General features: G+C 40.2%; 1 protein-coding gene across 1 annotated transcript; it reads right to left on the minus strand.

Annotated features, from left to right (window-relative positions):
* Window positions 1-440: 440 nt before the first annotated feature.
* On the minus strand, window positions 441-24035 carry LOC121942885 (leucine-rich repeat and fibronectin type-III domain-containing protein 5-like). The gene is made up of 5 exons (XM_042486180.1): window positions 24030-24035; window positions 23542-23801; window positions 21928-22395; window positions 3206-3479; window positions 441-1488 (listed from the first exon to the last, which is right to left on the minus strand). The coding sequence occupies exons 1-5, from the start codon at window positions 24033-24035 to the stop codon at window positions 538-540; spliced, it is 1959 nt and encodes a 652-aa protein (XP_042342114.1). The 3' UTR covers window positions 441-537.
* Between the last annotated feature and the right edge of the window lie 6 nt (window positions 24036-24041).

The raw sequence follows: 24041 nt of genomic DNA on the forward strand, positions 1-24041 counted from the left end.
TCGTGGTATTGTCAGATAAGGTGAGCGTGAATCGGGAAATGACGTGGCGAGCCCATTGTCTTGTTTTGTTTTGTGCTATAAAGTGGAACCAACGAGACAACTTGAGGACGCTACGAGACAAAGCGAGTTTGCTCTCTCGCCAACCGCAAAACAGATAGGAAACTGTCAGAGTGAAAAAAGCTGTAAACTGAATACAAAGAAATGTGGAGAAAACAAATATGAAAATAATAATAAAAAAAAGTCTGAAAAAGAAAAACTTATGCTCACGCTTACACCCAGAAGCACACCTCTCACACAGCTATAAACAAAGGTTCCAACGTGAACACACACACACACACACACACACACACTGTACACACCAAAAACACACATCCTAAACAGCAACATTCACACACACACACACACACACACACACACACCTTTACCTTCACTCACACACCTCTCTAGACAAATTCAAACCAACACACACACACACACACATACAAAAGATAAACAATAATGGATAAACCAAAGTTTATGTCATGGTCTGGTTCCAGTTCAAACCGTGCTTTCTAAGATCCAGTCTGAATCGCACCTCCCTTTGTCCGAGTCTCCGTCCCCGTCTTTCGGGAGCAGCATCCCGCTCATTGATTGGCTCCTTTTGTTCCGCAATATGCGCCCTATTTTGGGTGCTCCTCCTGCCCCCTGATTGGAGGAGTGAGTCTTTGAGCCTCCTTCACTGAGCGAGTACCTCCTCCTCGCCCTGCTCCTTCCAACCTCCTCCGCAGGGAGAGTCTGGTACTTGGCGGAGCTAGAGGTGGAGGCGCGGGGAGCCCTGCGAAGAATGGGCGTCTCTCGAAATCGGATGGAGGGGACGGGGCTCGGGGAGGCAAGAGGGCTGGAGAAAGGGGAATGGGTGAAGGGAAGCGGGGTTTGGTTGAGGGAGGTGGAGTTGTTGCGGTTGGTGTTGAGATTCTCCAGAGGTGTGGAGGGGAGGAGAGTGGAGGAGGCGGTGGAGAAGGAGGAGGAAGGAGGGCGAGGGGAGGAGGAGGGGAGGTTTTCGGGAGCAGCCGAGGCGTTGGAGCAAGACGAGCCTGGCTTACTCGGAGCAGGCTTCCGCTTTGGCTTGGTGAGTGAGCCGGTGGCGCCAGTGGGCGACGAGACGCCAGCTTGAGCTCGCTCTTCACCCGCTTTCTCCCGCTCCTCGGCTCCAGCTGTTGGGCTCCTGGCTGCCCAAGGCTGGCTGAGAACTGACGTGGTCGTGGAGCAGTCGGGCAGGGATGAGTCGGACGACTGAGTCATCGTATCCTTGCCCCCTCCTCCTCCCCCTGCTCCTCCTGCTGCGCTCCTCTTCTTTGTGCCTCCTGAGAGGTCGTCTAATCCGATTGAGCCGTGTTTGGAGGAGCTGGGAGTCACAGTGCATCCCTGGGACTGCTGCCCGTTGGTCTGTGAGTGAACGTTGGTCATCGACAATGAAACACCTTTACCCCCCTCACCAGGGTTACACACCTGAGGAAAACACAGATGCAATAACGGGTTTCCTGTCATACTGAAATGTTTATGCACAAATGCTTTCACATACAGCTCAGCTATGCAAAAAGTCACAACATATTTTTTGTCTGAATCATGACCTGAGCCAAGGAAGTTAGAATGCCCCATTAGGTGATTTGGAAACATTAACAAAACAAACAAAACTAACAACAACAACAAAATATGAACCTCAGCCTTATCTGTCTAAAGCCTTCTTAATCCTGCAGAAAATAGATGTTCTGTTTTTGGAGCTGAACCATTTATTAGGAGTGCTGCTGAAATCTGTTCGGTTGTGCACTGCACCACACTCTCGGAGTGCAGAGCATATGTCTGGGCAAAGATGGAGCAGCAGAACATCATGTGCTGTGAAAGTGAAACTTAACTATTCATTCTGCTGGGTCTAAAAGCTTGCTGTCAGTTATAGACCCTGCAAGTCACAAATTGCTGCTGGGGGGGGAACAAAAACTTTCACAAAGGGCTCCATCTGTGCTGTGTTCATGGAGCCCCCCAAAAAGTCAGAATTTAGAAAGGGAACACAGAATGATACAAAGGGACACATGCATGTTCTGTTGCAATTGGTGTTGATATTGTTCATATTATCTGACCCTACCATCTCGTGTCTAGTATCTTTTGATTCATGATGTCCGCTTGTGGACAGTCCATTACATGTTTATTTCTACCTTAAATCTAATTTAGTAAAAAAATGTGTTTTAAAATTTACACTGTTTGCAGATCTTTAACTTACTTTCACTAATCATAGGTGTACATGACGTTCATTTTTAACTTCTACCACGAGATCAGGCTGGGCAATATATTGATACTATAGCTATATAATAACACTGGACTAGATATCATTTTAGATTTTTATTATCCTAATATCATAAACAATGTCTTTTCCTGGTTTTAAAAGCTGCATTACAGTGAAGTGGTTGTTCTTCCTTTATCAACAATCATTATATAAAGATTGCTGATGTTATTTATCTAATTTCAGTACATAAATATTTTGTGAAAGCATCAACAGTCAACCCTGTAACATCATTGTAATATTGATATCATGGTCTTTGGTCAAAAAATATTTTGGTATTAGATTTTCTCCATATCACCCAGCCACAGTATGAGGTAACTAGAGGTTATGGGAGCCCATCACTGATATGAAAACAACACGAATAACAAAAACAAACAAACAAAAAAAAAATACTTATGATTAGTCAAAATGATATTGGAGGCAAACAAGAATGACTTACAGGGCTACCAGTCGCCCAGTGGTAAAGGAGCATACCATAAAACTTAACTGTAATGCACCTTTAGCTCCTTATGCTGTTAATTTGCAGTCATGGTAAAATGCAAAGGGATTTCTAAATATAAAAGACATTTCATCTCTTGACATTGCCTAATTTTCGGTATCTTTTTATATTTTTATTATTCCAAACTTTTCATGATTTTGTTTTTTTTTCCTGTGCAATGGACTTCCATACAAAAGTCAATGACACATGATAGTCATGTTTAAATATATTTGGCAGCATGCCGTGCTATACTGTATGGTCAAAAATGTGTTGTAAGTGCTTTGCAGTCAGTCAGTAGACCATATGGCCATCACGAAAATAAAGCCAACCTTCCCGCTTAATAAAAAGCTATTTCCTCTTATTCCCTCTCATTTCTGTACAGTGTAGATTAAGTGAGACAGACAGGGACCCACCTTGTACCGGATCATCAGGATGATGATGAAAACGAGCACCGAAGCCACTATTATCCCTCCGATGATGATGATCATAGTCCCGCCGAGGAACTGAGACTGCATAAAATGACACCTCATATACTCTGACTCGGTGGTGAACTGCACACAGCCGACCACGCGTGTTGCTGTCAGAGAGGTGATGACATCATCGTAGATGGCCAGCACGCAGAGGTCGTACTGAGTCCCTGCTGCCAGGTTGTTGACCAGGAAGTTCTTGCTAGATGGAGGGATCATTCTGTGGCAGAGGAGAGGGTTGGAGAGCAAGGGGAGGCAATAAATGTTTAATCTTTCAACAGAACTAAACCCACTTTGAGGAGGTGCAATGCACAATAATTAGGAAATACACTGGTAACATGATGGTCTTTATTCCTGCTTGGACCAATTATGTTAGATCACTGAGCTCTGGATGTCCTCAAACCATATTAACCTCTTTAGAGGCTGCTATTGCTTTGAACAAACAAACTCTCTGTGTCATCACATTCACCCATACCCTGCCCATAGCCGTTAGTAGATCCTCACAGGATGCTGATTGGTCTCTACCACAGCAGGGTTGGAAATAAGTACACCCTTAGTGTTTTAATGCAGGTGAATTCAATCAATTTACCAGCCATGGTGACAGGCAAGCAAAGGGGCATTAAACAAATGATTGAATCAGTCGGTTAAAAAGTCAATTGAAAGGCAACCTACCTAAAAACTGTCGTTATTTATTACATGTGGTCATGCTTATGTAAAAGTAAGCTACATATACTCCTACATTTTCTCAACCAGTCAGAGTAAGGGTATTCTTTGTCTGTGTGTCTTCTGACAGACTGGAAAAGAAAAGGTGAAAGGGGCATACCACCATTTCAAGTCCGCTGTCTAACCCTAACCCTACCCCAAACCCCAATATTAAAAATGATAAAACTCATTAGAATTAGACCATGGAAAGTAGAATTGTTTTGAATTAGTAAATATGCACAAAGACGGCTAGGCAGTGTGTTTTTCTTTCTTTTTTATTTTTTTTTTCACTTTAGCTACATGTAAATTTATTTTCTTGTTTTATTGTATGTTTGTTGCATATGAGGTTGTTTGGGTTTGGAGCACTTCTTCTGTGGCACTTAATTGACTTTGGCTTTTTGGGTGTGAGGCCAATCCTTAAGAATTATAGTTACTTACTTTGTGCTGACAGGCTATACCCCAGAGACCTAAAGATTGTGGATGGCCAGGCAGTCGAGGCCCAGTCTACCATCAATAGACTGGACCAAGAAAAATACACTGATATACAATGTAATTTAGAAGAAAAGTTCATGTTTAACACTGAATCCCAAGTGCATTGCTTGAAGAATTACAAGATCTCATGATCCAGTAATTCTTGCGTGATCTTGTGATATTGTGCAAATCCAGCGCTCAATGTACGTTTAAAAAAAGAAACAGACATACAGCTAAAAAAAAAAAAAAAAGGGACAACAATGGTGAACACAGGAACACACAGACATTTGACTGCTATGTACAAATATATGCTGTATATTTTACATAGTAGTGATAATGTTTTGTCTTTAGGTTACACAACCAAACATACACTGGAAATAGTTTGACTTAATTACTGAATCCGGATGTTCTTTTTTCGACAAACACATAGGTGCTTTGTCACTTTGAGTGAAGTTTGTAATTCTTCACTGGACACTTGTCACATTGACGGGAGGATTTGCACATTTGTCCTTCAGTATCCCTTAAAGGGCTTGTCAGCTTTCCCTGGATTTGCTCATTAAAATGCTAATGAAATTCCTTATTAAAAGCAAAGAGGGTGGCTAGTTCACAGCTCGCGGCCTTGTGCGCTCTGAGAGCAGCAAAGGGCTGCTTTGGCCAGGTTAAGCATTTGGTTTTGAGCTCGAGTTAAGTGAAGGTTAGGAGACATGGTGGAGGTTTAATGGTTAGTATTAAGAGCTCGGCAATGACTGTAGCAGTAGGTCATTAGTGCGCCCTCGGTGGACTAACAGCACAAGGCTGCAAGGGAGTGTGTGTGTGTGTGTGTGAGCATCTATATGACCCCATGAATACTAATCGGACCATCTGAGCGCTGGGTGACCGTGAATGTTCTCCGCTTTGCCTCTCTTGATGTTTTCATCACTAGGGTGGTGAACCTTGGTCTTTCTTACACACATACACACACACACACACATATACAATTCCATTACTTCTGTGTCAGGACATATAAAGTGACATTGAAGTGGATAGGTTAATAGTAGGAGCGAATGTCAGCGGCACCTACAAGCTCAGATAAGAGCAGCTCCATTTGTGTACAAAAACACAGACAGAGATTAATTCCCCTATAAGTGCTTTGGCCTTGGGCTTTATTTGTGTGTATGCATGTGTGTGTGGTGTTGTGTCACATTAACCAGCAAAGCATTAATATCTTTGTGTAAAATAATGTGTTTGTTTTATAATTGCACATTCTGGGTTCATCTTTTTCTTGCAGGCTTAAAGGCTGTCACGCTCCAGAACAGAGACCAGTGTTTACCAGCTTATTAATACTGTATAGCTTAGGGATATGCATTTGTATAGAGATGGTGGGAACATTATTTGACCTCTAATGCCTTGTTCTTTGCACCTCTTGATTCTTCAATGATGTGGACAGTATAGGAGTGAGACCTTACAACACTGAACATGCACATACACAAGCAGATGCACGCACACACGAGAGATACCATAATGATACATAGAATTGTAAATATAATGAGCGAGGGTTGTTCTCCCTGCAAAAACAAGTTCTTATTTTCATGTAAAGTTAGTTGGAATTGTGGCTGTCAAAATGCAGCATATATGCAACATAAAGGGATCCGGTTTTCAGTAAACAAACAGTACTTGCTGATAATGCCACAATGGTGTATGTTTGAAGGTTGGTGTCCAAGGCAACCCTGATGTGAGTGTGTTATGAGGGATTTGAAGGGCCTTTGCAATTGCACAGACTGACCTCTGTATGATATTATACTGATATCATATGATCGAAATATAATTTCCTTATTGTTAAAAGAAGACATTATTTACTTCCACTGACAACAGGGAAGCATTATAACACCACTGTCCTGTGAAAACCCTGCACCTTCAAAATGTCAACTTTTTTTGAGCTATGAAAAACATATTTTTCAGCTTTGTGACAATGCCTTGTTCAGCTAAAACCACAAGTTTTAAATGGTGTTTTTCTTGAAGGAATACTTCAACCCCAGAATGATCATTTGTTTATCAATAATTCAATCTGTGTTAGGCTGTTAGTCCCACTTAAACAGTCTCGGGCACGGACAAGTAGTGCACCTGTGCTGTTTATGCAGATGTGTTTGGGAAGTTTTAAGCATATAACTAGACAAATGAGACTTCGAGTACACAGCATGAATTGTGTAAGAGCTGGTAAATTGATGTTTTGATGTAGTTTCATGCAGTGGAGATAGTTGATGAGGTTGGTGTACTACAAGGCAGATGGGCAGGTTACCAAAGGTTTTTTTCCAGAATTCAGTGTAACACAGGGTGAGTAATTGACACACATATGGTGACACACAAACAAACAAAAAACAAAAAAACTTCTCCATCTCCAAATTAAGAAACAATTACGTTTCTTAGTTTAAAGAATATTCAAAATATTGAAATATTGAAATGAATATTTTAATATTTTAAACAAGAATAGTAAGTGTGTAATGCTGGCATTAATATATTTGGCACACTAACCAACCAATTTCTTGTTAAAGTTTGTGCTTTTTTGTGGACTTAAAAAAAAAACTTAATACAATAAGATATTAAGATGGTGTTTTCTACCACAAAAACCAGGCACCATTCTTCCAAAAATACCCATTCAGTTGATTTTTTGATGCAAAGAGTACCGTCCAAATTCTTTAGAATAGGCTGTTCAGTCTTTCTCAAAATTAGATAGCTATGTATACAAACAATCTGAAAACACCTCTGCTCTATTTGTATGAGGGAAAACCATTTTACGAACATCTGGGGAAGAAAATATATTATAAGCCTTTATTAATACCTTACAGCTCCCCAAGTGGGAAGATGAGTGTTTGAGAAATCCTACTGAACATCATCTGCATATCTCTTAGTAAGTTTTGTTTCCACTAAATGCAGACAATTGTAATTTAAAATGGTAACAAGGTGAGGTCCTAAAACAAATATTGCAACTGTTGTTTATAATTACAGAAACACTGATTGTGTTTGGTTTAAAAAATCTATGAATGGGCAGCAATTATGTACCTTGCTGGAGGGTTTGTTTGCTGCTTCGCCACGTCTCCACATGAATACAAGACATTCTCTCTTTTCTCAACCTCAGAAACCTTCGCTTCCAAGAAACCATTAGCTGCATGACTCCTCCTGGACAGCACCCAAATGACTTTATAAACAAAATCCATCCGAGCGGACGCTCCGGCCATGACACTCACATTGCATAGCTAGTTTTCATTGTCAACGCGTAAGCAGAGCTGTCGTCATTTATAATTCATGGATACAAGGGAACAATCGAGATACTGATAATGTGTTTTTGGTGTGTTTGGACCCCGTTCTGCTGCATGCTGACTTCACAAAATACATTTTCATGCAAATCGGTGGATTTTCTGCAACTTTTTTTTTCTTGACTGTGTGAGCCGTTAGCATTGTGAACTCATCCAAACTGACTCATTCATTGTGGCTAATTTCTTTGTGTCTGAGCTGGATCTTGCTGCCAGTATTTGAAGCCCTACAGTGGGCAGATGATTGCCTTGGCCGAGACTATTACACTAATCTATCTACTATGCTCTGCCAAGCCCTCAGCCCAGGGCGCCTCTGTGTGTGTGTGTGCGTGCGTGTGTGTTTCTGGGTTTCATTACACTTTCATTACACAAGAGAAAGTGTCTGTGTGCACGCTCCTCCATGAGGATGCATTTGTGTACTATACGTGTCTGCAGTGTACATACATACGTGTGTGAGTTCCATTACAGTAATCTTCTCCTCCCATGGCAGCCTGCTCTTCCCAGTGGCTCTTACTGTCTGGATCTCTCCCAGCATCCATCACTGATACACCACTACATCCTGGTAAACCCGTGCACGCGCGTGTGTTTGCGTGTGTGTTAATCAACTCTCCTCACTCCAGCCGGGACAAAGCCAGGAGGACAATGTGATCTCCATTAGTCGCTCTTTTTTGACTCACGACAAATGATTGCCTCCATGCACAGAACAGTGAACTATGATACCAGATTGTCCTATTTCAGGCCATTTCACTTGATTAAATATTGGACAAAGCCTACAGGCCACAAACACGCATTATTCCAGGAGAAAAGGAGAAAAAAAGGCATTCAAGGCAATGATTCACACATACAAGGCGAGGGCTTCCAGGTCGAGCTGGAGCGGTGCGATAAGCGGGCTGGGGCTTCTAATAACTCAGCTGCAGTCAGACGCTCCCCGAGCTGCAGAGCCCAGTCAGACCATGTGTGACAGCAACTTCCGGTGTTTCTAAATGATATTCACTGCTCTGGGCAAGCTCATTAGTGGTTTCATGTAGCTGCAGGGGGATATTGTTTTTGCATTTCTAACCAGTCCATCTGAATTTCACGTTCATGCACTGTGTGGAAATTTGGAGTTCTCTGAGAGATTTACACCAAAAAATTGAGAACTATTTGAGAGTAACCGACAGACGGTATGCTTTTTGACCGACTCACGGGAATAGTTTAACATTTTTGGAAACACCTATCTTAGTAGACTTACAAAGAGTGAGACAAGAAGATTGACCCCTCTCATGTCTTGCTTTGTAAATATTTAGGTACAGTCAGTGCTGACAGTTAGCTAAGCTTGCCTTAAAAAAAAAACTGAAAACAAGGGCTACCACCATACCTGACTCTGCTGAGGGGTAACAAAATCCACCAACCAAGTCTAGGGGCACATTTTTACTCCCTTTGAATACAGACATAGATACATCCATTTCAAACATTATTACTGTCATTGCCCATATACTTCCATGCATCTTTTACACTGACATGGATATATCCACTAAAGGGCAGTAGAGGAAAGGTCTTGGCTGTACCCCCAGTTTTCCTTTGCTACCGTCCAACTCAAATCTCATTCCTGCCCAATCCGCTCTCAGCTGTTCTGTTGTAACTGTTGTGCCTATGCAAAGTAACATGACATTTCTGAACAACTCATACTGTATAACCCCTATTTAAAATTCCACCATTTTTAAAATATTGTTTGTAGTGTCCTGTGGTCATGCCTCATTTGAACTTCTGGTACCCACAATATCTAGAGGGAACGCTCTGTTGGTTGGTTTCCACTCTCTCTGTCTGTATATCTGTGAGCTTCAGAAATTGTGCACAAGTGGTATGGAGCTTTGACAGAAGGCTCTTTCCTTGTCCACATATATGTCTTATACTGAGCCCTAGAGCTTGATAATTTACATGTTATGCTTTAGTTTGTTTAATCTGTATGCAAAACATTTAGTAAAAGCAACATGTCACAGATGGGGATTTTTTACAAGAGAGTTTTTACAAGACAGCAAATATGCTTACTTCCAAAAATCTCAAACACTTTCTTTAAGGTTTTGGTAAAAGTTATGTTAAACAAAGTAACTACAGAGTATCGCCAAAATCCCAAACTGTGTCCGTCATGAAATTATATCTCATAACTGAATTGCTGATTTATCTATATATTGCATATTGCAACTTAAGCAGTAGCTATAAAATATACAGTATTACTTTTATATGAATATTAGGTGATATTTGGAAGCATTTCAATCATAATTTAAAATCTCGAGGTTCATGACAGCTGGACAATTGTCATCTGCTAATAAAGATCATATAATGTGATCCGAAACTCAAGAGTTGCTACTAAATGGACCTTATGGTGTAATTGTTTCATCAACTGAGGCTCCCAAGATCAAGAATGACATTTAAACTTTAGCTTTAAAACTGCTACAGCTGCTAAATGGATGGTGGTGAGATTGTTTTCAACCAAATCCTGAAAAGCAAATCTGTACAAAACTTAAAGCAGCATTGCACACTTTTCATTATATTCCAATATTTGCTTCTATTAAAAGATAACATAACATAACCCTGATAATAAAGCTGTTTCAGCTGTTAATGTTCCTGGAAAAAAGTAAAGTGGTGCAAATATCAGTGGGCTCCTGTAGTATATTACCACTACCCACTCTCATTAGAAGTGTTTGAACAGAAAAACAGTAAAATTGCACAGCAGTGTTGCCCAAACAGGGATGAGACCAAAATGTGGGTCACAGATATCTAAAAAGTAGGTTGTCCAATTATTTCAGAAAATGGTATTCAATGCTTCTGGCGAAAGCCTCCCATGCTACCACAATGCAAGCTAGTCTAAATTAAATAGCCTAAAACATGTAAAACTTTGGCAGATAAGCCAACAAAATAGCATGCAGAAGCAGTTATGGGTTTTAACAAACTTTTCTTTACACTGCACTTTTAAACACATGTTCTCTCACACTCTTCTTGAAGTTATATAATAAGGTTGGGTACCAAACTTGATAGTTTTATGGGTACCAACCCAAATTCCATCAGTATTAGATGCTGAAACTATTGCTACAGATTACAAGCCAGCCGCTAAAAGAAAGCATGCAGCACTTCCCTGTAGGGATGGGCGATATCTCAAATTTACAAAATGACTATATTGTGAACATTATGTACAAATAGCCACATGATTTTTCAAAGACTTGCTTCGGCATTTCGGCTCCCTTGCCGTCTTAGCTATTTAGGTGCCTCCAGGTGCTTTGCAATGTTTCTGCTTCCTTTCTGAACCTGGCATGACAGCAAATATAGAGAGAAAGAGAGAGACCATGACTATGTCATCCCTACAGTTTGTTTAAAACCTAATTTTCAATTATTATTCCCATATGAATCTAGAAACAAACCATGTCTTTTGTGATTTTGTTGCCTTATTCTAACCACATGCTTTTGTTGACAATTTGGCTTTGGCTGCAATGTCAGCATGTCAGCAGTAGATGCAGGATGATACTTAGTACTTGTATGTGACAACTTGGGATGAGCATGTGTTGGACGTCCTGGTACTAATGCCAATTCAAATGTGAGAATACCCAATCCCTTTTTCATGATGCATACACAAAAATAAATGTCAGCAAGACGTTTTAATGATTTCTTTCTTTCTTGTTCAACATAATTTTTTTCCGTGTTAATTGATTCAACAGTTGAGCAAACAACTTCACCTGACACACCACCTTGTAAGGCACACAAGTACCATCAAACCAGTAAAGAGCAACTGGTTTCTGAGCACAAAGAGAAGAGGATGGTAGTTCAATTCCTGCCACATTACTGTTGACCTCGGAGCTAATGTGGCTTACACGGCAGATGGCACCCTGCCATGCTAATAGGTCTGAGTCTCTGAGGCAGACAGAAACATTGCAGAAGCTAGCTTCTCATCTCGGTTTTACCATGCATAATGCCCTTGATGCCAGAGCTAATGGTTAACAAGCACCCACACAGCTTGTAGTCAGAGGTGGAACAGGGATTTTGAGCCGAGGCCAGGTGGGCTTTGCTAACACCTTTCCATCCATTTTTATTCATTAAACCCTGTTCAGAGTTAGACAAAAGAGTCGCAGAAAGGGTAAATATTAGCCACCTAGCCAGAGGTCGAGCAATGACTCTAATGTTTTATTAACGAACAGTTCACATTGGGGGTCACAACTTTCTCAGAGGATTATAATAATATTTTTTGCCACTGAAATTATAATTTTAATTACGCTAATATTACACTTCTGCCACTGTATTTAAATGCCAGGGTGAAGCATGATCTAAATACTGTAATTATCCCAACACTTTGATTCACTTTCCTCATAATTATCCTCACTCTGAAATAACTTGGAAGACAAATAGCTTGACTCTCAGCTTGACTTAATACTCTCTTATCAATGAACACCATCCTCAGAGCTTTTTGTTTTCCTTAATCAGGTAATATTAGAATCCTTCAAGGCTGCAAACAAATCAGATCTTTGAAAAGGTGTTTAATGAAGGACTTGTCTGTGATCTTGACTTGAATAAAGTCACTTCCACTTGTGCTAATTTGTCATTCAAAAACAAAAGGAAAAGGCTGCGTACTTCTCAAGATCCCTTTACTGCTGAGCTCAGTCCAAACAAGCACAGCAGAGTACATGTCAAAGTTGCGTGCAACGAAAGCTGTCCCAGATGTAGGGAAGGAGCCTCAGCACCATCTGTAACTGGGTGTAGGTCTCCATCTGCCCAGCTCAGCTCCATTCCCCCAGTTTAGCCGAGTCATCGACATTTCTCTTTAATGCTGTGGTCGACTCCTTCAACACTTTCTCCCCCCACCAACTCTCATTTCTTCCCTCATCTGTCCTTACTTGTTTGTAAGTATGTTGTTTTTATTCACCCATTTAAAAAAAAAGGTCCCTTTCTCATGTAATTTTTTGGGTAATTTCCTGCTGTTTATTTCTGTTTCATCCTTTCTCTCTGCATGCCTTCTCTTTGTCCTCCCCTCTCTTTCTTTTTAAAATTCCCTCTTGCTTTTCCTGTTCTTGGGCCATCGTCTCATTCTTTCCTAAAACTATCCCCTCTCCTCTCTCTTTCTTTTAATAATACTTCTTTTCCTGTTTCTTTTCATTTTACCTTTTCATTCATTGCTCTTCTAACCCTTAAAAAAATACCCTTCGTCTTATCTTTTTTTTTATTATATCATTTTCTTCTGAACTTTTTTTGCACTACCATTTACCCTTTTAACTCCTCTCCTCCTCCCTTTTTTAGAACTACTTTTTTCCTCTATTATCTTTTGATTTGGTTATCCTCCTAAGTAGCACGAGGCAATATGGAGAAAATAAAATCTCATTATATTTTTGACCAAATGCTTTGATATCGATTGTGCAATGATATCATAGGGTTTACTATTGGTGATTTCACAAAATGTTGACACACTGAGCTATTTTGTAAGTATTCAACAGAAATGTGGATATTAGGGGCCAAGGAAATCTTGGTAGACTCAAATTCTAGACTGACTTGAGAGAGAGAGAGACAATCACTATTTTAGTAGCTAATATCCTGCCACTCCAACAAGGGCTCTGGTGTAATTGTACAACATATTCTCATCCCAAGTCATCACATGTTTCTGTTTTACAGTAGACTCATGCATCTACATATTTTGCTCTTGGTTTCTTTCTGCGTCTGCTATTGATTTTCCAGGACTACAAGGAATACACATGATGGCACGGATGGTTAGGATATAAGGACGCTACAAAGGTGAGGGGAGATACATGCATAGCACAGACAGTTAGAATTAGGGGATGGGGGCACACAGTAGGATGTAGAAAAAAAAACATTACATTCAGACAGGAAGCAAACGCCAGACTCCCACATGAAAGTCTGGTGTTTGTTTGATCCCTCCTCCAGGGGCATATAATGCAGATGAAAGAGGTAGCTTTTGGTGTCTGAAAAACACTGCAAAAGCAGTGGTATTTGTCGACTTCAGAATGAGAGTGGGCTGGATTGTCTACCTTTCAGAAGCTTTATCCATAATGATAAATCCGACGCTGAGTGTCTTCTATGGTTATTTATACATGTTTTAAATTTAAAATTAAGAGTTAAAAAATATTTAACTGTCAAATCACAATGGAGAAGGGGCTGGAGAAATACCACAATGACCAACTGTCAGAGAGGACAAATACCAATGCTGAACAAAAACAACTTGTTATTTTCAGCTGGGAAAAGAAACATTTTGGTGGACACACAGCCTTACTAAAATAACACCAAAAACTGTCCAATTCTCATTGGTTGGAAGAGAGCATAATGACCAACAAATTGATCTACCAACCAAAAGGTGACAGCCATAGTGGATAACAACTGGTGGTTAAAGACAAACAAAATAACAGCTACAACAGTCTGGTAAGATCAGAAAAATACATCAGTTTACTACTATAATGCAGCCTTCAAAACCAGGAAAAGACAACACCTACGATATTGCAACATCCAAAGATGAAAGATCTTGTCTCATATGATAATATTTATGTGATATTGGTATATATTGTCCAGTCCTACTCTAAAGTCTTCTTGTTGGTCATACATCCTGCCATTTTCATTATTTCCTTCATTCCCTTCTTTCTCACAGCCATATTTTCCTATTTTCATCAGTCCTCTCTCTTTTTTAATTCCTTCCCTCTTTACCTTTTCTCCAAATTTCCAACATTTCATTACCTCTCCATCCATTTGGTCCGAGTCATATAAATCTTCTTTATGTTGTGTTTGTCTCCTTCTATCCTTTTTCTCTCCCTTGCTCCCTTTGCTGCCCTTTAGCACCTTTCAGATTCATCCTTACTGCTGTGGTACGTCCCTTTATACAACTTGTCCCCATTTAAAACCCCTCAGACTACTTACAACAATTGCTCTGTTACGTTAGGCCCACGATATGTTTATGATGCTATAAAATCAGAATTGGAACATTACGGCGGGATAAAGGCGGATGTTTTTTCACGCCTTAAGCACAGCTGAGCAAGGTGTTATACCTGGGCCGCAGGGACCATAGGCAAGGATAAACTACTTCCTGCTAGTGAGAGAAAGGGAGGGGGGTTTGGGTGTATGCCTTTTAAAAGCCTGGATTCATCTCCCATCCCCCTGTTGTGTAGGCTCATAAAAAGCTTGCCACACAATTTGCTTGATGTGTAGTTTTTTTGGCAAATGGCAACGAGCCCCTGTAGCTGGATGGATCTACTGGAGTGGAAAACAACCGCTGAATGAACATAGAGGAAACACAAAACAAAACAGAGCAGATGAGGACTAGGATGGAGGGAGAACGGGATTGTCTGTGTTTTTAAGTAACTTAGTGAATGTCAGAGTGAAGTTTGTGTCCCATAAAAGACAATGCAGCCTCAGTTTTGGCAGATATTTGGAGGCCTTCATGCCTGCAGGTCTGGAGCGGATGAACTATATTCTACCAAAGTCTTGAATTAACCATTTGTCTTGGCCTTGTGTTTATGGATGGCAAACAGAATTTTAGTATTTTAATGATTCATTTTTAAAGCTCTGTGTGGTTCAGCTGCTAGCGATGCTGCCTATGTTCTCATTCCTCATCAAGCAGTCTGCCCCTGGTGGTCCTCATTTGTATACTTTTAGTTGCTGGGAGGAACAACATGAAAATCTTAGCATAATCTTCTATTGTCATCAGGGTCCTCAGACCAAGGGACAACATATCTTAGCCAGGGCCAAACCTATCATTGAGTACATGTGTACAACTCACGTTTTTTATACTAAAACACTGGCCAATATTTATCTTAGATGTATTCCACAAATATTTCTTTGAATTCTTTGAAATAAATGTTTTTGCTCTTATTGTAATCTTTATTATTGCTTGTCTGTTAGCGCAGCCTTAAGAGAATCCACAGTTCTAGGTTTTATATGCAAAATGAAAAACCATGCAGACCAGTGGTTTCCAAACTAGAGATCTGCACCCAGTTGCACTATAGCTATACGTACGTCTTTATTATCTTTGAGTGCAAAGTCCTTACTAAATGATTATTTTGACTGTAAAGCTATGTTGATGTTTTGGTTGCACCGTGGAGATGTAAGGGTCATCTTATTACATCACGAAGTCTACACTAACCAAAAATTGTTGCAGAAAAATGACATTTTCTCTACCTTTGGCCGATAAGTAAAATTACGATACCCAATTATTGGGTCGATGAAATTGTAATATTATAACAAAAACATAATGATAGCCTACACTTGCAAACTGTTCTAAATAAGCAGTTGCTCATTAGGAAGTTTCCTAACCTTATATATTTGCATGCCAGTGTGGTACAGAGGATATTTATATGTAATGACCCACTTGCTTATAAATGTAATTTAATATGTACAGACTTAATTTTGCATGTTTACGGACACCCCCATTCCATAGTGAGCATATCTATTTTGATTTGCACCCATTAAATCACTAACCATAGTATATAAAAATGTACGATATGACAGCTCCCCCAAAATGAAGCCAAAACATTTCTACTGCAGCCCGGGAGCTGGCTGCAGTATAGGTCATAAATTCCACCCCCTCCATTTTGGGGGATGGGCCATGGGCCAAATTAAAATCTCAAAGTACATGTCAGTTACATTTGTATTGGTCAGACAGGTGAATGGGCAGGAACTCATACCTCAGAGATCCCTATTACACAGACTCTGGCTCCAAATAATGTCACCAGAACAAGATGGCAGCAGTCGCACCTAGGATATATTGGCTCCATTTTTTGTACAGTGGTAATTACATCGTCCATCGTTTTATACACTAAGGAGTAACCTATCATGGAGAATGCATTGGCAATGCAATCTGCTCATCCTTAAAGTTATAACACCTTTAAAAAATGATGCACTATGTAAACTGCTATTTCACGGAGGAGTTAACAACTACTAAGGGCAAGTTTTAAAATTAAAGTTGTTACTTATGCTTTCAGTTTAAAATGTTTGTAGCATGCAAACTCCAACATAATATGGAAATTACATTCAACTTAGCAAACTAGACTACGTTTGAATTTACAGATAGGAAGAGCAACCAGTGCTGGACTCTATCAAAGGGGTTGCAAAAGGAATCTAAGGAGTTGAAAGATAAGGGAATAAGAAATAAACAGGCTTAAAAAAAGCCTGCTTCATTCTTGTGAAATACAGTGCTGTGTATAGTTCTATCTTCCTCAATAACTACTTTATTTGAGAAGCCCAAATCTCTCTTCAACTGAATAGCTCACAATTCACTGACATACAACCTGTGAGAAGGGATCACTGCTTTGCATGAGTGCATCACAAGAAAAAAAAAAAAAAAACTTTTATTAGTGACCAGAAGCTCAAAATAAAGGCATAGCCCAACTCAAATGTTAGTACGTTACCAGTGGCTCATTATTGATCTAAAAAGAAATGACTACGTACCTAAAACACAGTTTAAGCTGCAGAATTTTCTCTATCTTTATTTCTCTGTTCAGGGCACACACAATTTTAACAGCCTTCTTACCATCATCATTGTTCAATCTGTATATTGACTAAACAATACATCTTTTCATTCCATAATTTGCAAATTCATTCTTTCCATAATCCCAGAATGGCCTGCATTCATCCAAACCCTTAATTAAGTACGATAATTGTCTCCGCATCTGAAGAAGAGCACACTGTACTTTGTGTCAGTTTTACGGTCGTCGTTGTCGATGCTGGCTCTGAGTTTTATTATCATCATCGACACGGCTGTGAATTGTTCAATAAAAGCAACGAGGTGTAAAGGTCAGAGACTGCATGCGCCGCCTCTGCCGTGATAGGTCATGTATAAAAGGTCAGCATATTATTTCAGCGACATCAGCCTTCCCTTGACCTGACCCTGACACAAGGGGTTAACAGCTGAGGCTACGATAAGGGCTGTATGGACTTCTCAATTTAGTACTGTTATGTTTGCGTTAAAGCAGGAAAAGAAAAGAGATAAATAGACATACAAGGTTTCAAAAATGCTCTGTGAATGGATGAGTAGCAAAAAAAAACACGTTTCCTTTGCTATCCATGGAATACATGTAGGTCTACTACAATGTAAGCTACAATGAAAAGAGAAATGTAGTGCTCTGGGTTATTGCCTCAAAGAAAAAACAACACAACCACCAGTATCTTAATTGATCTCAATTATGGTTTGGCAGAGAGGTTATCTTGAAGAGTCCCTGGGGAAAAAAAAAAAAAAAAAGTCTTAAAACTGCATTTTAACTTTTCCTTGACCATAATGGTAGGCTGAGCTGTGAATCGTGTAAAAAAATGTCCTGAGAGGAAACCAATATAAAATTTAGGCTCTCAAGTTGATACAAAAAGATTCAGAAAAACTAAATCTCTATCTTAGTCTTGAGACTTTGGATCAAGGGCTGGACAATTTAAGGGAAGTAATTAAGATTGTTGGCCATTTTTGAAATGACAAACTGCTGGTCATCATATTTTACATTAATTTGATAACTGACTGATGACATCTGAGCAATGTGCTAATGCTACAACTTTCTGCACTGTTCCTGCTTGAGCATTAGCTTAACAGACTCAGTCATGTAAAAGAGGCTTAACTGGGATAATTTGTTTAGCAGCTGTCTGTCATACACTTGACTAGAGGTCTTCATTATACTACCCAGACCCTATGACCTGTACAAGTTCAGGTCCATGTTTTATTATGGTCAGTCTGGTTGGGTTCCATTCTAATATTTGGGTTCAGCGTTAAAGACGTCACCACAGCTAACATCACAACAATGAAATATGTGGCCCACCCAATTAAAAAAAATTAAAACAGTCACCATTAAACGTTATGTACAGTAGGATAGGTCAATACAGTATGTTGTATCCAATATGACAAGGGCTTTTAACAGTGGAGTGGGTTCATACAATGGACCAGAGAGGCATCAAGTCTCTCTCCTCTCTGACATGTACAGGGTCGGGTGAGCTGATACACTCTCCTGTATTGTTTATGAGAAAAAAACGACTTGCTACTTTGTTAACTTTGCATGTTAAAATTACATGTATGGCTCTTGTGATCTGAATATTTCACTCAAATTACCCTTTTTGTAAAAAAAATAAAAATAAAAATAAAAGATTCTGTGTTGAGCCATTCTTGATTCTTACTATTAATAACAAGGGAAATACTCACCACTATATTAAGAAATTGATTATTTACAAGTTAAACTGAAATGGAATAGCTGATAGTTTCCTGTGTGACCGACTGGGCAGCAGGCCTGCCTCTGAAATAGAAATACAATACTTCCTGAGAGGACTGGCGTTAAAAACAGCAGTGCTGTATCAGTAAACATCTGCCTGTCTCAAATGTCCTGGAGAAAGACACTGAATCCCTGTGAGCTCCAGGAGGGCTGTTCTGCAGCTGACCCTGACCTCCAAGTGGAAGGAGCGATAGGCGGGGTTTCCCTGCACCGATCGATACAGAATCAAGCGTTACAACTATTCAGTTTCTGATATGCAGCGTATTGCATGTCCAGGAGGTTAACATAACCGGAGGGATGCGGCTGCAGAAAGCTTTAAACTGTCACTTATCCATGTGTTTACTCAGAGAGTTGATCTCACAGGGTGAAGGAAACACACAGCTACACCTAGGAGCATTATGTTGAGCAGGTGGGGGAGGAAAGCTCAGAAATGTCAATGTGTTGCAAATCAATAAGCCCTCACTGAATGAAAAGTAACTGCTCTGTCTTTGACAACAGGACAAGTCTTCATTCCGTCATCAGCTTTACCTCTCTCCTATGTTTTTTCTCCTATGTAGTTCCCATATGTCTTCTCCCATTCTCCCTCTTTTGCATTCCCTCTCCTCTTTCTTCTTCGTGTTTGGGTAATGAAAAAACAGAATCAATGGGTCGCTGCTTTGTGCCAGCAGAGGTGTTGAATGGAAATCAATCGGCTATCTAAAGACAAGAGGACTGCAGAATAACACGGAAAAACACAAATGGCTTCAGCACTTAATATCGGAGAAAAAAAAAGGAGGATGAAAAGACAGGAAGAAAGAGAGAAAGGCTCTGAGTGACGGAGCGAGGAGGGATCGAGGTGGGTGGTGAGAGGCTGTCTAATCACTCCTCCTCCGTGCCCCCGCAGGAAGCTGTTTGTTTTCGTGGCCGTCATGCTCTCCGGTGTTACACTTACCTACAAGAATTTTAAAGTCTCGGGCTAAAAGTACACACGCAGCGTTCTGTAGGATGACAATCCTGTAAATGCACAAAGGCTTTGCTGCGCTTTTGAGAACAAAAGAGAGAGGAAGAGAGAGGGGAAAGGAGCTATCTTGATATAAAAAAGTGATGACGCTCTCTTTGCAAGACAGACAGCTATAAATCCCATCGGCGCCGTCTCTTCATGATGTCTTCTCTGAATGGGGTTAAGTGCTGATGAATTATGCACGGGGATTAGGAATAATATGCAACGCAGATACCAGTAGATTCTCCTACGAATCATCTGTGTTTGGTAATCACATATTAGTGTAGTCACAGGGAGATAAAGACTGGAAGAGATCAAGGATCACGAACACATAGCTCAATGTGAAAAAAAAAACATTTCATAACAACCAGGAGCATTGTCATCATGACCCAGACGGTCAATCTCAACGCTCCCCCGGCTCTTGATGATGATGCGTTCTGATGAAGTATGTATAGGGATTAGCAGCGATATGAAATGCTGATAATGCTGGCAGATCTCCCTACCAGCGCTCTGTGTGTTTGTTAATTCCCTCTCCCCCATTTCACCGGAGTAAATATTTAGCTCAAATAACAATCATTCCCTGTGAGATCGATGTAATCTGTTTAATCCAAAGCAAACGCCAAAAGTCAAGAAGGACTAGCGCCACTCTCCCCCCGTCAAGGCCGTCCTGGTGAGTCAGCTGGATAGAGCGAGCTGCGTTATTGTGCCCACTTTCACCGAGGATCATGAACTTTCTCACGTCGTGGCCTGTCTGACGTCTTTGCTGTCCGTCCCTGTTTTCATCTCCGCGTTGGTCTAACATGCCCTGATGTGAACCATCCCTCTGTGCTGTAATGCAGGACGCCATGACAAATAGTCTGTACATGTGCTCTGAGAAAAACAAAGCTTGTCTTCAACACTTGTACAATTATATTTTTGACAAAGGCACATTTAGGATAATTAAGAAGTTACAAAATTAACTCATACTATATAATTTGCACATTTGATCTTTGAAGAGCCCTTTATACATGTTTATCCGTCACATCTGCTTTGCCTATTTGTAGCCTTTTTTTTTCATATACAGAATAAAAGCATTATGGTGCCCTTCAGTGTGTCGCTAGACATGCATTCTCTGCATACTCGTCACACTTCCAGGGAACACACCTAGAAAATTAACTGCACACATCAGCAAAATCAAGAATTTAGTCAAAATAATATTGTTAATTTTAGGGTAATTGGATGCTTGTGACATGATGGTGACCTTTCATTATTTTACCAAAATTCTATACTTTCACAGGAAAATTGTGTGTTTTCTAAAAAAAAAAAAAAAAAAAAAAAAAAAAACTTCTCGATTTAGGTTTCTTCAATGTATTTTCTATAATAATCACAGTCTGTTACTGTACTGTTTTTACTGTAATTTCCAGAAAAAAAGTTTTTAGATTGAATCATTTTCACTGATAATCCTACAAGAGGAACAACACATTCTGATTGAAATCATAGAAAAATTGGTATCACATGATAATATTTTTCATATGTTACAGAAACCACTGTGATTGAAAGTTGTGTTTTGGATAGAACCACACTGTTGATATGGTTTCCATGTTTGTGTGCTGGTGCTGTGCACAGATCTGACATCTGCACATCAGGTCCTAAGTAATAGTAATAGTAAGTAATAGTAATAGTTTTTTTTTTAATAGTTTGTTTCATTTTTAACTTGATTATTAGCCTATATAGCCATTAAACAGTACAATTTGTAAGAGAACACTAACTTTATTTATGGACCAACTCAAAGGACCACCTGTGGGTACCAGGACTCAATATCACTGGCAATTATGGTGCTCTGGTAGTGCACATGTAGTGTCTCCTTGGCGACAGGATCCCAACAGGATCATTAAAGTTGCATCTAATCTACTGTAATCTAATCTATACAGCCCAGACTGGGTAATTCTCCACCTCCACATCAGCCATATCATGGTTCAGTTTCCATTGAGTAAACTGTCTGACCCTCCTGACATGGACGTGGCGGTGATGCAGTGATTCTGTCAGTCTTACCTGTAAACCAACGAGTCATCTTGGCTCCCATTGTACTGTATCTGGAACATCCTGATGCCTGGAATATTCCTCTGGAAGTTGAACTTGATCAGCGCTGTCGATGACGTGGCCTCGGCCGTCACCACCCTCTTATCCACACCACCCTTTACGTCGCCCGTCACGTTGCTTCCGTTGGCTCCTCCCCGTGTTGACGTGGAAATGTCGGACGATCCAGGGTCAGGCTCCTGGATGTTGTTGGTGTTGTTGGAGATGTGGGGGAGTTTTATAATCACCAGGTCGACTGTTTGGTGGGCTTCACCGGCAGGGTTGGAGGAGATGCAGGTGAAGGAGCCGGTGTCTTTCACCGTACTTATGAGGATGTCCAGAGTCCCGTTATTGTAGACCAACGTTCTGGAGGAATTGGAGACCAGTTTGCCCTCAGGAGAGATCCAGTGGATGGCTGGCTCTGGGTCGCCTCTTGCCTTACACCTTTACGGAGAGAAAACCAGTAGAGTGGAATATATTAGAGACAGGACAGAATGGGGTCAACTAGTGTACAGTAGAAGCAGAGCATTGTTTCATGGTGCTTTCTGGATTCCCTCAACCCTCCATCTAGGACTTAAGTGAGAGGGGGAAGAGTCTAAGCATTGGCCAGTGTGTTGATAGGGCATTTATTTTAGTTAGAATATGCTTTAGATTACAGCATTACAGTGCTGTAAATACATACTGGAAAGCAAAAACATTCTTACCAATAACTACAGGGACAAAGAAGTGTGTATAAAGGAAATAAATAAGAGATCAGGGAACATTAGGGAGCACTTTTGCACCAAAACAATGATTTAGAAATAAAGTACACTTGCATTTTTAAGAAAGATTATCGGGTATATCTTTTAACTAATTGCATGATGAAGTTCATACTTTATAGTAATCTATAGACCTTTGGATTAATAATTCATTTAGGGCTACAACTAACTTCTGTCTTAGATATTAATTTAAAAATGTTCATAAAAATGTATATGAATTTCAACCTGATTATGTGAACTGCAATCATTCTATTTCCCCATTTGGAGAAAAAAAAAAAGTGGAGCGTAGTTCTGCTGCGCTCCGGCAGCACAACACCTCTGATTAAAATGGATGTTGCTCCAGATGAGAAATGCAAGGTGTGCTGACCCTCCGATAATACCTACTTATGTCTTATATACAGAGCTAAGACGAGACAAAATCAAGGAAAGAGAATAATAGCATCTCACTGATTTCCTTTGCCTTCTTTTTCTCCCCATAATTCCATACCTAAAAACATAACATCTATCATGATTGGAAGCGTGTGACCAATATATATGCAAATTAGGTCATCATCATCTCTCAAACCCGTTCTTGATTTAGTTTCATCCTCCTTAAAATTTCAGTGTGGTGTCCCTGTCTTGTGCTTCATTGAACACTCAAGCATTTCAGGTGTTCTCGAGCAGCTTGTAAACATAACGCACAACTACGGGAATCAAAACAGTGTAAGAGTGTGTGTGTGTTTGTGTGTTTAGTCAGATTGATGCATAGTGGTTACAGGATAATGAGGAAACTTTGTTTATTTGTACCATTTTGCGTGTATTCATACTACTCATTAATAACTGATATGAATACCTGAGTGTGACTCTCTGCCCTTCAAGCACCCTCATCTCATGGGAGTATCTGGTGATGAGCGGCGGTTCGCAGAGAAACTCTTCCTCAGGGATGGACCAGAAGTATCTTCCAGAGAGGTGTTGGGGTGAAGCACACGTCTCCAGGTCATCCTCCCTGTTCAGCCTTCGGAGCCACAGTAACTCGCAGTTACAGTGGAGAGGGTTCCCACCAAACGACAATGCGAAAGAAGTGGAGGTCAACACCCCCGAAGTGGCTAGGACCTGGTAATGTGAAACAGTGATTACATTAAGTAACAGATAAAGACAGTGGGGTGTGAAATGTATATTTTCCCTCTACACTGTGGCCTGCTGCTTCCTAGAATCGGATAAGTGATTGTATAAATCATCAGGGTCAGAAAATGTGAAATGGGATTCAAAATGTACTTGAAATGCGCATACATTTGAAGAGAAGGTTCACTTTTGCTTTAATATGGAAGTTGTCCCATTGACTTTCATATATAT

This window comes from Plectropomus leopardus, chromosome 5, assembly GCF_008729295.1.
Source record: "Plectropomus leopardus isolate mb chromosome 5, YSFRI_Pleo_2.0, whole genome shotgun sequence".
In the NCBI taxonomy this organism is placed as follows: Eukaryota; Metazoa; Chordata; class Actinopteri; order Perciformes; family Serranidae; genus Plectropomus; species Plectropomus leopardus.